The sequence below is a fragment of the Ammospiza caudacuta genome, chromosome 5, assembly GCF_027887145.1.
Source record: "Ammospiza caudacuta isolate bAmmCau1 chromosome 5, bAmmCau1.pri, whole genome shotgun sequence".
Classification (NCBI taxonomy): domain Eukaryota; kingdom Metazoa; phylum Chordata; class Aves; order Passeriformes; family Passerellidae; genus Ammospiza; species Ammospiza caudacuta.
The window spans coordinates 78,111,987-78,127,953 of record NC_080597.1 but is presented as its reverse complement, the minus strand read 5'-3'; the positions used below and the strand labels follow the sequence as shown (position 1 = coordinate 78,127,953).

General features: G+C 68.9%; 1 protein-coding gene across 1 annotated transcript; it reads left to right on the top strand.

Annotated features, from left to right (window-relative positions):
- Window positions 1-3,435: 3,435 nt before the first annotated feature.
- IMPDH1 (inosine monophosphate dehydrogenase 1) lies at window positions 3,436-15,097 on the top strand. The gene is made up of 16 exons (XM_058805143.1): window positions 3,436-3,470; window positions 4,706-4,801; window positions 5,248-5,296; window positions 5,478-5,579; window positions 6,489-6,563; window positions 7,199-7,405; window positions 8,412-8,499; window positions 10,298-10,497; window positions 11,175-11,265; window positions 11,967-12,062; window positions 12,889-13,032; window positions 13,494-13,638; window positions 13,714-13,857; window positions 13,940-14,023; window positions 14,698-14,714; window positions 14,866-15,097. Exons 1-16 carry the CDS (start codon window positions 3,451-3,453, stop codon window positions 14,964-14,966), a joined length of 1,659 nt encoding a protein of 552 aa, XP_058661126.1. The 5' UTR covers window positions 3,436-3,450; the 3' UTR covers window positions 14,967-15,097.
- Window positions 15,098-15,967: the final 870 nt, after the last annotated feature.

Here is a 15,967-nt window from a genome sequence, read left to right as displayed (position 1 = left end):
GGGAACTGGGATGGGATGGGCTGGGAACTGGGAACTGGGCAGCACTGGGATGGACTGGCATGAACTGGGATGGACTGGCATGAACTGGGATGGACTGGGTGTGACTGGGATGGGCTGGGTGTGACTGGGAACTGGGATGGACTGGCATGAACTGGGATGGACTGGGTGTGGCTGGGGTGGACTGGGATGGACTGGGATGGACTGGGATGAACTGGGATGCACTGGGTGTGACTGGGAACTGGGATGCACTGGGTGTGGCTGGGGTGGACTGGGATGGACTGGGTGTGACTGAGAACTGGACAGCACTGCCATTGGCTGCTGGGGACTGGGTAGCACTGGGATGGACTGGATGCGACTGGGAGACACTGGGGGTCACTGGGATGCACTGGCTGGGACTAGGAGACACTGGGGGGGACATTGGGGGTCACTGGGATGCCCTGGTTCGCACTGGGGGGAGTCACTGGGGGTCACTGGGGGATGCTCACGCTCCCCCCGTCCCCGCTCGCCTTTGGGCGTTTCCCGCGTTCCCTTGGCCCCGCCCCCGGGGGCGGTGTGTCACTGGCCGCGCCCCTTAAAGGCGCCGCGTCCCTTAAGCGTTCCTGCCCGCGCTGCCCCATGCGGGGGGCGTGGGTGCCCCTGCCCCGCGTGGGGAGGGTCCCGGCCGGGGCTGATGGGGCCGGGGGGGCCGAGTGTCCCCTGGGCGTCCCCGGGTGCCACCAGGGCGCCGTGGGGTCCCTGCGCCCCGCGCGCAGGGCTTTGGGGGCCCTGGGGTGCCCGGGGGTCCCCGGGGTGCCCTGGGTGCCGCGGGGGTCCCCGGGGTGCCCTTCCCCCACGCGTGACCCCGTGGCCGTGGGCGGCCCCCGCTAAGAGGCTTGAGCGGGAGTTTGCCGCTAATCCGTGCCGGGGTCACCGGCACCGCGGGTCACCTCCGGCGGGGGCACCGAGCGGCGACACCGCACCGGCACCGCGGGGCTGCGGGACAGCGGGGGCCGCGGGGCACTGGGGGCTCTGGGGGCTCTGGGGGCTCTGGGGGCTCTGGGGGCACTGGGGGCTCTGGTGTGTGCTGGCAGCACTGGGCACACCGGGCTGCACTGGGAGCACGGCGAACTGGTGTGTACTGGGACATACTGGGACACCCTGGGGGTGCTGGGCGCTCTGAGAGCACTGGGGTGTACTGGGATGTACTGGGGTGTACTGGGATGTACGGGGAGCGCCGCGCGCAGCGCGCTGTACCGGCACGCACTGGGGCAGCTCGGTTATACTGGTCCATACTGGTCCATACTGGGAGCGCTGGGCGGAGCCGCGCCGCCCCCCCATTACCTTCCCGCCCCTCCCCCGCCCCGCGCCCCCCCCAAATCCCCCCTAATCCGGGCCGCGTTAATCCCCGGCAGCTGCCGCGGCTGCAAATGGCCCGGGGGGGCGGGGGGGCACAGGCTGCCACCCCCGAGGAGCCCCCGCGACCCCCGCGTGTCGCGCTCCCACGCGTGTCCCCCTGCGCCCCTCGGGGGGCTGCGAGTGCGACCCCCGCCCCGCGGGCCGGGGGAGGGCGGAAGGGGGCACGGAGGGACCCCCTGTGCGTGACCCCCCCCTGTGTGACCCCCCCTCCGTGACCCCCCCCGAGCGTGGGGCGCACCCCGCGCCGCCCCGTGCCTCAGTTTCCCCCGTGCGGTATCGAACGCCGCGGGGTGGGCGGAGCCCAGGGGGCGGCACCGCCCCCCCGTCCCCCCTCCCTCGGCAGCGGGTCCCGGCGGCAGCGGCACCCACGGACCCCCCCGGCACCCGCGGGACCCCCGGGACCCCCCCCGCCATGGAAGCGCCCCCGGAGCCCCCCGAGGGCGAGGCGACCCCCGCGGGACAGGGGGAGGGCAGGTAAGGGGGGCACGGGGGGGGCGGGGGGGCTCTGTGGGGGCCGGGATGTTGGGGGGGGGGGGCTGTACCGGGGGGTCCCGGGGGTCAGAGCCGGGGGAAACGTCCGTGACAGGGGGTCGGTGTGGGGGGGGTCAGTGGAGGGTCGTGTGGGTCAATGTGGGGGGGTCGGTGGGGGGGTCATTGTGGGTCCGTGTGGGGGGATCAGTATGGGGTCATTGTGGGGGGGGGTCAGTATGGGGTCATTGTGGGGGGGTCAGTATGGGGCGTCAGTATGGAGGGGCCAATATAGGGTCATTGTGGGGGGGGTCAGTGGGGGTGTCCGTGCCGTGTCCGTGCCTCGGGTGGGCTCCGTTCGCCCCCCGCGGGTCCCTGCGCCGGGGGGGTCGCCCGGGGACACGGGGGGGTCACCTTGGAGGGGGCGGGGAGCGCTGCCCTGGCCGGGGGGGGCGCAGTGCCCCCCTGCCCTGCAATGCCCTGCAATGCCCGGCCCTGCCTGCGGGGGGCGCAGCGCCGGCCCCGCACCCACTTTGGGGGGCGCCGAGCCCCGGGAGCGCATGGGGGTGACCCCCGGGCAGGGGGGTGAGCGCTGAGGGGAGCGGGCAGGGCACACACCGGGCACACAGGTGAGGGCAGGACACTCAGGTGAGCACACAGATGCAGGCAGGGCACACAGAGGTGATCCATCGCAGGAGCTCACACAGGTACACACACAGGTACACAAACAGGTGCAGGCAGAGCACACAGGAGCTCACAGGACCTCACCCAGGTGCTCACAGGTGTGCACAGGTGCAGGCAGAGCACACAGGAGCTCACAGGTGCTCACCCAGGTGCTCACAGGTGTGCACAGGTGCAGGCAGAGCACACAGGAGCTCACAGGTGCTCACCCAGGTGCTCACAGGTGTGCACAGGTGCAGGCAGAGCACACACACAGGAGCTCACAGGTGCTCACCCAGGTGCTCACAGGTGTGCACAGGTGCAGGCAGAGCACACACAGAGGAGCTCACAGGTGCTCACTCAGGTGATCACAAGTGCGCACGGGGCTCCCAGGTGCGGCCGCTTTGCCGCCCCATCCCCCGGGTCTCGTTACGGGCGCACGGGCTGTCCCCAGAGTCACCCGGGGCAGGGGGACCCCGAGGGACACCCAAGGCAGAGCAGTGTCCTCCCAAAGGGGCGGCACCCCGAAATCAGGGGGGGCACCCCAAACACGGTGGGCACCCTAAACAGAGGATTGCTCCCCAAGAAAGGCAGTGTGCCCAAAAGAGAGGGTACCCGAAACAAAGAGGCGCACCCCAAAAAGGGGAGGACACCCGAACGCGAGAGGCGCGCCCGTACCGGAGGCATGAACCCCCCCAAAAACGGGAGCCCCCAAAGTAAAGGATTTCCCCCCAAAGCGGGGTGTACCCGCAGAGGGGGGCGCTCAGCGCCGCCCCCAGGGCTGCCCCGACCCCCAGAGCGGGGGTGCCCCAGTCCCGGGGCTCGGGGCGTCCCCGTCGCTCGGGGGGCGGGGTCCGGCGGGGCGGGGCCGAGGGCGTGGTCGCGGGGCGTGGTGCCGAGGCCCCGCCCCCGGCGGCGCTCAGCGCCATGGGCGAGGGGGAGCCCAGGTACTGGGGTTACTGGGGGGCACTGGGGGCGCTGGGGGCGCTGGGAGCCGCTGGGGCGCGCCGGGGGCACCCCGGGGGCACCCCGGGACCGGGGCGGGGGCACCGCGGGCACCGGGGGAGGGCAGGGCTCTACGGGGGGCACTGGGAGGGACTGGGGCGGTACCGGGGCGGGAGGGAGCGAGGCGAGGGGACACTGCGGGTGTTACTGGGGGGCTACTGGGGGGTGTGGGGCACCATGGGGGGGTGGGAGCTGGGGGGTACCGGGGGGTACCGGGGCATGCGGGAGGGGCTGCTGTGAGCGCTGGGGTATGGGGGGTCCCCGGGCTGCGGGAAAGGTTACTGGGAGTGCTGGGGGGGTCCCTGGTGTCCGGCGGGGGTCACTGGCAGCGCTGGGGGTTACTGGGAGCGCTGGGGGTTACTGGGAGCGCTGGGGGGGTTACTGGGAGCGCTGGGGGGGTTACTGGGAGCGCTGGGGGTTACTGGGAGCGCTGGGGAGGTTACTGGGAGCGCTGGGGGGGTTACTGGGAGCGCTGGGGGTTACTGGGAGCGCTGGGGCCGCTCCCGGCGCGCTGGGAGCGCTGGGCAGGCTGGGAGGGGGGGGGGGCTGCGGCGGCCACTCACGGCCCTGGCCACGCCCCCGGCCACGCCCACGGCCACGCCCTGCGCCGGGGCCGCTGCGGGAGCGCAACGCGCGGGATTGGCACGGGAACGGGACCCCCGGGACCCCCGCGGGAACGGGACAGCCCCACGGGACCCCCGGGACCCCCGCGGGATCGGGACAGCCCCACGGGGACCCCCAAGACCCAGCAGGACCCTCCCGAGGACCCCCACGGGACCCCTCCCCCGGGACGCCCCTCGAAAGAGTGACCCCTCCGTGAGCCCCTCAGGAACCCCCCACGAACCCCCCGTGATCCCCCCGAGACCGGGACTCCCCTCAGCCCGGCCCGGTGCGGGTGGGGGTCCCGTTCCTGATTTGGGGGGTCCGGGTGGGGATCCCGGTGCAGTTCGGGGGTCCCGGCCCCAGGTGGGGACGCTCGTGGTGCGGGTGGGGGTCCCAGTCGTGGTGGGGGTTCCGGTGTGAGGGAGGGGACCCGGGGGGAGTCCCAGTCCTGGGGAGGGGGCAATCTGTCCCGGTCCCGGGAGGCTCCTGGTCGGGGGTCCCGGGGAGACCCTGGGGCTGGTCCCGGTCCGCGGGTCCCGGTGCCGGTGCCGGTGCCAGCCTCGCCCGCCCGCAGCATGGCGCAGCAGCTGATCAGCGGCGCCGGTTACGTGCCCCAGGACGGGCTCACGGCCCAGCAGCTCTTCGCCTGCGCCGATGGCCTCACGTACAAGTGCGGGTGACCCCACCCCAACACCCCCTGAAAACCCCCTGGGCACCACCCGACCCTCACAGGCGCCTGCAGACCCCCCAGGCGCAGCCCGGCACCCCCAGAGACCCCCAGGGAAACCCCAACTCCCCCCTTGGCAGCCCCAGGGAATCCCCACAAAGACCCCCCAGGAACCCCCCAGGAAACCCCTGACACCCCCCGCACCCCCACTGCCAACCCCCCGGGAACCCCAGAAACCCCTCCAGACCCCCCAGAAACCCCTCCAGACCCCCCAGGAACCCCAGAAACCCCTCCAGACCCTCCAGATCCCCCAGAAACCCCTCCAGACCCCCCATAACTCGCACGTCCCCCCTCCCTCGGTGCCTCCCCATTCCTCGAGTGCCCCCCACCCGGTGGGCTTGGGTCAATTTGGGGGGGCCAGGGGTTCCCAGCCCTGTGTCCCCCCACAGTGACTTCCTCATCCTCCCCGGCTACATCGACTTCACGGCCGACGAGGTGGTGAGTGACCCCCAGGATCCCCCCAAGCTCCCCCTGGGACCCCCCTGTGCCCCCAAGCTCCCCCTGGGACCCCCCCGTGCTTTTGGGGGTGCTGGGAGGGCAGGGGGGAGGGCAGAGTCGGGGTCCCCCATTCTCGGGGGGGGGGGGGTTGTCAGGATTTTAGGGGTGCTCCCCTCCCCAGGACCTGACCTCTGCGCTGACCAGAACCATCACCCTGAAAACACCGCTGGTGTCATCGCCCATGGACACGGTCACCGAGGGGGACATGGCCATCGCCATGGCTGTGAGTGGGGGGGACACTGAGGGGACACAGGAGGGACATGGCCATCGCCATGGCTGTGAGCAGGGGGGACATTGGGGGGACAGGGGGGACAGGGGGGACATGGCCATCGCCATGGCTGTGAGCAGGGGGGACATTGGGGGGACAGGGGGGACAGGGGCGACATGGCCATCGCCATGGCTGTGAGCAGGGGGGACATCGGGGGGACAGGGGGGACAGGGGGGACATGGCCATCGCCATGGCTGTGAGCAGGGGGGACATTGGGGGGGACACTGGGGGGACATGGCCATCGCCATGGCTGTGAGCGGGGGGGACATCGGGGGGACAGGGGGGACAGGGGCGACATGGCCATCGCCATGGCTGTGAGCGGGGGGGACAATGGGGGGACAGGGAGGGGACAGGAGGGACATGGCCATTGCCATGGTTGTGAGTGAGGGGGACATTGGGGGGACATTGTGGGGACAATATGGGGACACGGTCACCAAGGGGGACATGGCCATCGCCATGGCTGTGAGTGGGGGGGACACTGAAGGGACACAGGGGGGACATGGCCATCGCCATGACTGTGAGCAGGGGGGACATTGGGGGGATACTGGGGGGACAGGGGGGACATGGCCATCACCATGGCTGTGAGCTGGGGTGACATTGGGGGGACAGGGGGGACAGGGAGGACACGGTCACCGAGGGGGACACGGCTGTCCCCATGGGTGGGGATGCACCCACAGGGGTGGAGGCGTCTTGGGGACATCCAGGGGTTGTGGGGGGTCTGGGGGAGCTCTGTCACACTTGGGGGGCACCGGGAAGGGGGACACAGTCCCCAGGGGGTTTGAGGGCACATGGGGGACACGGCTGCAGGGGGTGCCCATGAACCCACGCCCCGTGTGCCCCCCGTGTGCCCCCCGTGCCCCCCAGCTGAACGGCGGCATCGGCATCATCCACCACAACTGCACCCCCGAGTTCCAGGCCAGCGAGGTGCGCAAGGTCAAGGTGAGCTGGGGACCCCGTGGTGGCCCTGGTGTCACCTGGGACGGGCTGGGCACCTGCTGGGACGGGCTGGCACCTGCAGGGCTGGGCTGGCACCTGCAGGGCTGGTGGCCATCAGCACCCACGGTGGGAGTGCCCTCCCTGTGCCCTGGCCTTGTGCCCTGTGTCCCTGAGCCGCCTGTGACCCTGGTGACAGTCCCTTGTCCCTGAGCCCCCCAGTGACAAGTCCCTTGTCCCCATGCCCCTGGTGATGCTGTGCCATGTCCTTGTGCCCCCAGTGACGCTGTCCCTGTCCCCATGACCCCGGTGACACGGTCCCATGTCCCTGAACCTCCACATGTGCCACTGTCCATATCCCCATGCCCCCGTGTGACACTGTCCTGTGTTCCCGTGCCCCCAGTGATGCCATCCCATGTCCCTGAGCCCCCCAGTGACACAGTCCCATGTCCCTGAGCTCTCTGGGTGACACTGCCCTTGTTCCCATGCCCCTGGTGACGCTGTCCCATTGTCCCCGAGCCCCCTGGGTGACGGTCTCTTGTCGTAGTGCCCCCCAGTGACCCAGCCCCGTGTCTCTGAACCCCCCGGTGACGCTGTCCCTGTCCCCGAGCCCCCACGTGTCGCTGTCCCCGTGCCCGCAGCGGTTCGAGCAGGGTTTCATCCTGGAGCCGCTGGTGATGAGCCCGGCGCACACCGTGGGGGACGTGTGGGACGCCAAGGCGCGCCTCGGCTTCTCGGGGGTCCCCGTCACCCACTCGGGGCGCCTGGGGGGGCGGCTCGAGGGCATCGTCACCTCCCGCGACATCGACTTCCTGCGCGAGGGGGACAGGGCCACCCCCCTGGCACAGGTGGGCGCGGGGACAGCGGGACAGGGTGGGCTGGGGTCCGTGGGGTGGGATGGGATGGGATGGATGTGGGGCAGGGATGGGTGGGTTGGGGAATGTGCAATATGGGGCAGGATGGGATGGGATGTGGGGCAGGGATGCAGGATGTGCAGTGTGGGGTGGGATGGGGTGCAGGATGGGATGAAGGGATGGATGAGGGGCACGGATGCAGGATGTGCAGTGTGGGGTGGGATGGATGTGGGGCTGGGATGGAGGACCGAGTAATGTGGGGCAGGATAGGATGCAGGAGTTGGAGGATGTGGGGCAGGGATGTGGGGCAGGGTTGGGAGATGGAGTAATGTGGGTCAGGGATGGATGTGGGGCAGGGATGTTGGGGTGGAGGATGTGCAGTGTGGGGCAGGGATGGATGGATGGATGGATGGATGGATGGATGGATGGATGGATGGATGGATGGATGGATGGATGGATGGATGGATGTGAGTCAGGATGGGATGGAGGATGTGCAATGTGGGGCAGGATGGGATGTGGGGCAGGATGGGATGCAGGGCAGGGATGAAGGGATGGATGTGGGGCAGGGTTGGAAGATGTGCACTGTGGGGCAGGATGGGATGTGGGGCAGGATGGGGTGCAGGAGTCGGGGGATGGAGAGATCCATGGCAGGGCGGGGGCTGCCCGCGGTGGCCCTGGGCCCCCCAGTGCAGGTGACAGTGACGGTGACAGTGACACACAGTGCAGGTGACAGTGCCTGGGCTGGTGCCTGTGACAATGCCAGTGCATGTGACAGTGACAGACAGTGATGGTGACAGTGCTGGTGGCCGTGCAGGTGACAGTGCCAGTGCTGGTGCCAGGATCAGTGCCAGCCCTGGTGGCAGCCCTGGTGACAGTGCTGGTGACGGTGCCGGTGCCAGGATCGGTGCCAGCCCTGGTGACAGTGACAGTGGCAGTGCCAGACAGTGCTGGTGCCAGTCCCTGTGCTGATCCAGTGACACGCGGGTCCCTGTGTCCCCAGGTGATGACCAAGCGCAGGGACCTGGTGGTGGCCCCAGCCGGTGTCACCCTCAAAGAGGCCAACGAGATCCTGCAGCGCAGCAAGAAAGGTGCGGGGGGCACCTGTCCCACCCCCTGAGTCCCCTGTCCCACCCCCCTGAGTCACCTGTCACCCCCTGAGTCACCTGTCAGCCCACAGGGCCCCCACAGCACCTCCCTGGGTGTCACCTCCCCTCAGGGGCACCTCGGTGCCACCCTGGGCGGCCCATGGGGGATGTCCCCTGTCCCCGTTCCCCTCACATTGTCCCCCGCTGTGTCCCCAGGGCTGCTGACAGTGACCAGCACTGGTGAGCTGGTGGCTGTCACCGTCCCATCCTTCAGGTCCCCTCCTTGTCACTGGGGTCAGCTCCGTCTCCCTGTTCCTGTTTGTGGGGTCACCTCCATGTCCCCATTCCTGTCCTTGGGGTCACCTGCGTCCTTGTTCCTGTCCCTGGGGTCAGCTCCAAGTCCCCGTGTCCCTGCAGCCCCCTCAGTGCCCTCCAGCCCCTGGTGACCCCACTTTCCCCCCTGTGTCCCCAGTGACGAGCTGGTGGCCACCATGGCCCCGCTCTTGGGGTCCCACCTGCACCCCCTGTCCCCGCACTGTCCCCTTGCTGTCCCTGCTCGGTGTGACTGTCCCCGCACTGTCCCCTCACTGTCCCCGCGCTGTCCCCTTGCTGTCCCTGCTCGGTGTGACTGTCCCCTTGCTGTCCCCTTGCTGTCCCCTTGCTGTCCCCGCTCGGTGTGACTGTCCCCGCACTGTCCCCTCACTGTCCCCTTGCTGTCCCCGCTCGGTGTGACTGTCCCTGCACTGTCCCCTCACTGTCCCCTCACTGTCCCCTCGCTGTCCCCGCTCGGTGTGACTGTCCCCGCACTGTCCCCTCACTGTCCCCGCGCTGTCCTCTTGCTGTCCCTGCTCGGTGTGACTGTCCCCTTGCTGTCCCCTTGCTGTCCCCTTGCTGTCCCCGCTCGGTGTGACTGTCCCCGCACTGTCCCCTCACTGTCCCCTTGCTGTCCCCGCTCGGTGTGACTGTCCCTGCACTGTCCCCTCACTGTCCCCTCACTGTCCCCTCGCTGTCCCCGCTCGGTGTGACTGTCCCCGCACTGTCCCCTCACTGTCCCCTCGCTGTCCCCTTGCTGTCCCTGCTCGGTGTGACTGTCCCCGCACTGTCCCCTCACTGTCCCCTCGCTGTCCCCGCTTGGTGTGACTGTCCCCGCACTGTCCCCTCACTGTCCCCGCACTGTCCCCTCACTGTCCCCTTGCTGTCCCTGCTCGGTGTGACTGTCCCCTTGCTGTCCCCTTGCTGTCCCCTCACTGTCCCCTTGCTGTCCCCGCTCGGTGTGACTGTCCCCTTGCTGTCCCCTTGCTGTCCCCTCACTGTCCCCTTGCTGTCCCCGCTCGGTGTGACTGTCCCCATGCTGTCCCCTCACTGTCCCCTCACTGTCCCCGCCTGGTGTGACTGTCCCCTCGCTGTCCCCGCTCGGTGTGACTGTCCCCGCACTGTCCCCGCACTGTCCCCTCACTGTCCCTTCGCTGTCCCCGCTCGGTGTGACTGTCCCCGCACTGTCCCCTCACTGTCCCCGCACTGTCCCCTCGCTGTCCCCGCTCGGTGTGACTGTCCCCGCACTGTCCCCGCACTGTCCCCTTGCTGTCCCCGCTCGGTGTGACTGTCCCCTTGCTGTCCCCTTGCTGTCCCCTTGCTGTCCCCGCCCGGTGTGACTGTACCCATGCTGTCCCCTTGCTGTCCCCTCACTGTCCCCTTGCTGTCCCCGCCCGGTGTGACTGTACCCATGCTGTCCCCTTGCTGTCCCCTCACTGTCCCCTCGCTGTCCCCGCCCGGTGTGACTGTCCCCTCGCTGTCCCCGCAGGGAAGCTGCCCATCGTCAACAGCCGTGACGAGCTGGTGGCGCTGATGGCGCGCACGGACCTCAAGAAGAACCGCGAGCACCCGGCGGCCTCCAAGGACGGGCGGAAGCAGCTGCGGGTCGGGGCGGCCATCGGCACCCGCGACGACGACAAGTACCGGCTGGACCTGCTCGTGCAGGCGGGCGCCGACCTCGTGGTGCTGGTGCGGGACCCCCGGACCGGGCACCCCGAAAACGGGACACCCCCGAACCGGGGCACCCCAAAACCCGGGGCACCCCCTAACCGGGGCACCCCAAAACCCGCGGGCACCCCAAAACTCGGCGCTCTGGGCACGGGGGATGAGGGGAGGAAGGGCACGAGGCTTGGGTGCCGGTGGGTGTGGAGGGGTCCCCAGAAATGGGGGGGTGAGGGCACCCCAAAAATGTGAGACCCCAAAATGGAGGCATGAAAAAGGGGGGACATGGAAATGGGGGAACATCCCAAAAACGGGGGGATGAGGATGGAGGAGTGGGGGGGGATGGAGCTGCTGGTGGGGGGGGGGTGACCTCAGGGGACCCCGAAAATGGGGCACCCCAGAAACGGGGATCCCCAGAAATGGAGGAGCCCAAAAACAGGGAGGGATAGAAGGGAGGGGAAGGAGATGGGGGTGGAGCCGCTGATGCAGGGGAGGACCCTAAAAATAGGAGGGTGGGGGCACCCCAAAAGCCATGGGACCCCAAAAGGGAGGGGATGGGGTCTGGGGATGGGGATGGAGCTGCTTGTGCCCCAGAAAAGGAGGGGGCTGGGGGGTACCCCTGCTCATTGAACCCCAACCCTCTGCTCCCCCTGTGGCACCCCAAAACCTGCCCTGCACCCCAAAACTGCACCCCAACCCCGCAGGACTCGTCGCAGGGGAACTCGCGGTACCAGCTGAGCATGATCCGATACATCAAGGCCAAGTACCCCGAGCTGCAGGTGGTGGGGGGCAACGGTGAGACCCCAAATGGGGCTGGGGGGCACGGGAATGGTGAGACCCCAAATGGGGCAGGGGGGCACGGGAACGGTGAGACCCCAAATGGGGCTGGGGGGCACAGGAAGGGTGAGACCCCAAATAGGGCAGGGGGGCACGGGAACGGCCTGGGCTGCAGCCGGGGGGACACTGAGGAGTCGAGGTGACCCCAAAAGAGAGAGGGGGAAATGGGGGCGGGAATTGGGGTGTCCCTGCAGGGGTGAGGTGGGATTTGGGTGACATTTGGGGGGTTATTTTTGAGGTGCCCTCATCATAGTGGGGCAGGATTCAGAGAGGGTGGGGATGGATTTGGGGTGTCACTTTTGGGCTGCTGTTTTGGGGTACCGTGTTTGGGGTGCAGTGCTGAGGTGGGATACAGGGTGCTCTGGGCAGGGTTTGGGTGCTGTTTTGGGGCACCATTTTTGGGGTGCCCTGGGCACTGTCAGGGTGCCATTCTGGGGTGCCCTGGGCAGTGTCAGGGAGCCGTTTTGGGGTGCCCTGGGCACTGTCAGGGTGCCGTTTTGGGGTGCCCTGGGCAGGGTTGGTGTGCCATTCTGGGGTGCCCTGGGCAGTGTCGGGGAGCCGTTTTGGGGTGCCCTGGGCAGGGTTGGTGTGCCATTCTGGGGTGCCCTGGGCAGTGTCGGGGAGCCGTTTTGGGGTGCCATTTTGGGGTGTCCCCGCAGTGGTGACCGCAGCCCAGGCCAAGAACCTGATCGATGCCGGGGTGGATGCGCTGCGGGTGGGGATGGGCAGCGGCTCCATCTGCATCACCCAGGAAGGTGGGTGACCCCTGAGCCACCCTGGCACCGCTGGACACCCTGCAGTGTCCCCATTGTGCCCTTCGGGGTGGCCCTGTACCCGCTGGCCCCCTGTCCCTGTGACAGTGTCCCTGATCCCCTGTCCCTGTTACGGCCCTGTCCCCACGGCAGTGCTGGTCTGTGGCCATGCCCAGGCCATGGCCACGTCCCTTACAGTGTCCCTGACATGTCCCTGTCCCCATGGCGGCTGTGGCCTGGGCATGGCCACACTGTGTCCCTCACAGTGTCCCTGTCCCTGTCCCCATGGCGGTGTGGCCATGTCCAGGCCATTTCCATGTCCCTTACAGTGTCCCTGACATATCCCTGTTTGCATGGCACTGTGGCCATGTCCAGGCCATGCCCATGTGCCTCACAATGTCCCTGTCCCTGGCAGTGTTGTCATGTGGCCGTGCCCAGGCCAAGTCCCTCACAGTGTCCCTGACATGTCCCTGATGTCCCTGTCCCCGGCATTGCTGGCATGTGGCTGTGCCCAAGCCGTGCCCATGTCCCTCACAGTGTCCCTGACATGTCCCTGTCCCATGCAGTGCTGGCGTGTGGCCGTGCCCAGGCTGTGTCTCTGTCCCTCACAATGTCCCTGTCCCTGGCAGTGCTGGCATGTGGCCGTGCCCATGTCCCTCACACTGTCCCTGATGTCCCTGTCCCTGTCCCTGGCAGTGCTGGCGTGTGGCCGTGCCCAGGCTGTGTCTCTGTCCCTCACACTGTCCCTGATGTCCCTGTCCCTGGCAGTGCTGGCATGTGGCCGTGCCCATGTCCCTCACACTGTCCCTGATGTCCCTGTCCCTGGCAGTGCTGGCGTGTGGCCGTGCCCAGGCCACGGCCGTGTACCGCGTGGCCGAGTACGCGCGGCGCTTCGGTGTCCCCGTCATCGCCGATGGTGGCATCCGCAGCCCCGGGCACGCCGTGAAGGCGCTGGCACTGGGCGCCTCCACCGGTGAGCAGGGGGCACGGTGGGGGGCACAGGGGGCACCCACAGGGGTCTGGTGGCCACCCACGAGGGGATCCTGCGCTCCAGCCCCGCAGCCCCCAGCCCACCCTGGTGCCCCTGAGGGGATCCTCCACTCCAGCCCAGCCTGGGGGGTCTCACAGCCCCCAGCCCACCCTGGTGCCCCTGAGGGGATCCCGCACTCCAGCCCAGCCTGGTGATGGCCCTGTAGCCCCCAGCCCACCCTGGGGGATCTCACAGCCCCCAGCCCACCCTGATGTCCCTGAGGGGATCCCGCACTCCAGCCCAGCCTGGTGATGGCCCTGCAGCCCCCAGCCCATCCTGGGGGGGTTTCACAGCCCCCATCCCATTTTGGTGCCCGTGAGGGGATCCCTCATTCCAGCCCATCGTGGGGGTGTCTCAGCCCCCAGCCCCACCAGGGGGGGTCCCTGACGGGGTGTCCCCCCCAGTGATGATGGGGTCGCTGCTGGCGGCCACCACGGAGGCTCCGGGCGAGTTCTTCTACTCGGAGGGCGTGCGGCTGAAGCAGTACCGGGGCATGGGCTCGCTGGACGCCATGGAGCAGGGCCCGGGCAGCCAGAAACGCTACTTCAGGTACCGGGGGGTCCCCTGGGGAGGGGATGGAGCCCACCCGGGCGCCCCCCAGCCCTGTGTGTGCCCATCCCACAGCGAGGGGGACGCGGTGAAGGTGGCACAGGGCGTGTCGGGCTCCGTGCAGGACAAGGGCTCCATCCACAAGTTCGTGCCGTACCTGCTGGCCGGGCTGCAGCACGGCTGCCAGGACCTGGGCGCCCGCAGCCTCTCGGCGCTCCGGTCAGTGCGGGGTGGGGGCTGTGGGGGGCTTGGGGAGGGGGCCCGGCCCCGCACCGACCCCTCGTGCCCCCCGTGCCCCCAGGTCCATGATGTTCGCGGGGGAGCTCAAGTTCGAGCGCAGGACGGTGGCGGCGCAGGTCGAGGGGGGCGTGCACGGGCTGCACTCGTGAGTGGGGACGGGGCTGGGGGCGTTTGGGGGGGCTTGGGGGGGGGGCTTTGAGGGGCTTGGGGGCCTGGGGAGGGTTTGGGGCGGCTGGAGGGGTTTGGGAGAGCTGGGGGATTCGGGGCAGATTTTGGGTGGTTGAGCATGGTTGGAGGAGCCTTGAGGGGCTGAGGGGCCTTGGGGTACTGGGCGGGATTTGGGGGGACTTTGGAGAGGTTTTGGGGGCTGGAGGGGTTTGGGAGAGCTGGGGGATTTGGGGCAGATTTTGGGTTAAGCGTGGTTGGAGGAGGTTTTGGGGGACTGGGAGTCTGGGGGGCTTTGCAGGGGCTGAGGGGCTTTGGAGAGGTTTGGTGGGCTGGAGGAGTTTGGGACAACTGGGGGATTTGGGGCAGATTTTGGGTAGCAGAGAGTGGTTGGAGGGGGCTTGGGGGACTGGGGGATTTGGAGGAGGTTTTGGGGGCTTTGGGGGCTGTGAGGGGTTCAGGAGATGGGGGGATCTTGGGGGGGCTTTGGGGGGTTCTGGGGGGCTGAGGAAGGCACCACTTCAGATGCCACCTGTAGGGCCCCCAGTGGCGGCTCTGGGGCAGCCCCAGTGCCCCCCGTGTCGGGGATGGGGTTGTTTGGGGTGTGGGGGTCCCTGTGCCCCCCTGACCCCCCTGACCTTCCCTCCCCTGCAGCTTCACGGTTCTGCCCTGTAAGTACCGGCTGCCCCCGGGATGGGGGTCCCCTTTACCCCCCCTTTGTCCCCTCCCCGGGGGGCTGGGGAGGGGGCGCCCCCATGTCCCAGCCAGGATCTGGGTTTGGGGGTTCCCTTCCCCCCTGTGACCCCCCCCTTGTCCCCCCAGTGCCCAGAGGAGGCTGCTCTGAGGAGGGGTCCCCCCGGGCCGGCGCCCCCCGCCCGGAGCCTGCGGGGACCCCCCCGGCCCCCCGACACCGGCGCTGCTGAACGGGGCACCCCACAGTGGGGCACCCCCAATAGAGCACCCGCAATGGGGGCACCCCGCAATGGGGGCACCCCGCAATGGGGCACCCCCAAACCCCCCGAGCACAGGGGCTGCGGGGACCCCGGAGCCCTCCCGGAGCCCCAAATCCCCCCGGGGCACTCAGGGGAGGGGGATCCCCAGGGCCCTCAGAAATGGGGGTGCAGAGACCCCCCCAAATGTCCCGGGGCACCACGAGGCTGCGGGGACCTCCCCGGCCCCCCAAAGAGGGGATGCAGGGACCCACAGCCCCCCAATAGTGTGGGGACCCCCAAACCCCCCCGGCACTGAGGAGCTTGTGGAGCTGTGTCCCCCTGTGCCCCGAGTGGGGATGGGGGGACCCCAGCACTGCAGGGACCCCACAGAGTCCCGGGGGACCCCACAGTGTCACATGGGACCCACAGTGTCACAGGGACCCCACAGTGTCCCGGGGGACCCACAGTGTCACAGGGACCCCACAGTGTCACTTGGGACCCCAGAGTGTCACAGGGGACCCCAAAGTGTCACATGGGACCCACAGTGTCACAGGGACCCCACAGTGTCCCGGGGGACCCCACAGTGTCACAGGGACCCCAGAGTGTCACAGGGACCCCACAGTTTCACACGGGACCCACAGTGTCACATGGGACCCACAGTGTCACCAGGGACCCCACAGTGTCACCAGGGACCCCAGAGTGTCCCGGGGGATCCCACAGTGTCACCAGGGACCCCAGAGTGTCACAGGGACCCCACAGTGTCACAGGGACCCATAGTGTCACCAGGGACCCCACAGTGTCACCAGGGACCCCACAGTGTCACAGGGACCCCACAGTGTCCCCAGGGACCCACAGTGTCACAGGGGACCCCACAGTGTCACAGGGACCCCACAGTGTCACAGGGGACCCCACAGTGTCCTGGGGGACCCCAGAGTGTCCCCAGGGACCCCACAGTGTCCCAGGGACCCCACGGGCCTGTGGCCTCCCGGTCT

Bases quoted from the DNA above. Each gene is read 5' to 3' on its own strand.
- IMPDH1 (XM_058805143.1), top strand. From the start codon at position 3,451: ATGGGCGAGGGGGAGCCCAG. The intron at 5,297-5,477 runs GTGAGTGACCCC...TCCCCTCCCCAG, and splicing joins ACTTCACGGCCGACGAGGTG to GACCTGACCTCTGCGCTGAC. The intron at 10,498-11,174 runs GTGCGGGACCCC...CCAACCCCGCAG, and splicing joins GCGCCGACCTCGTGGTGCTG to GACTCGTCGCAGGGGAACTC.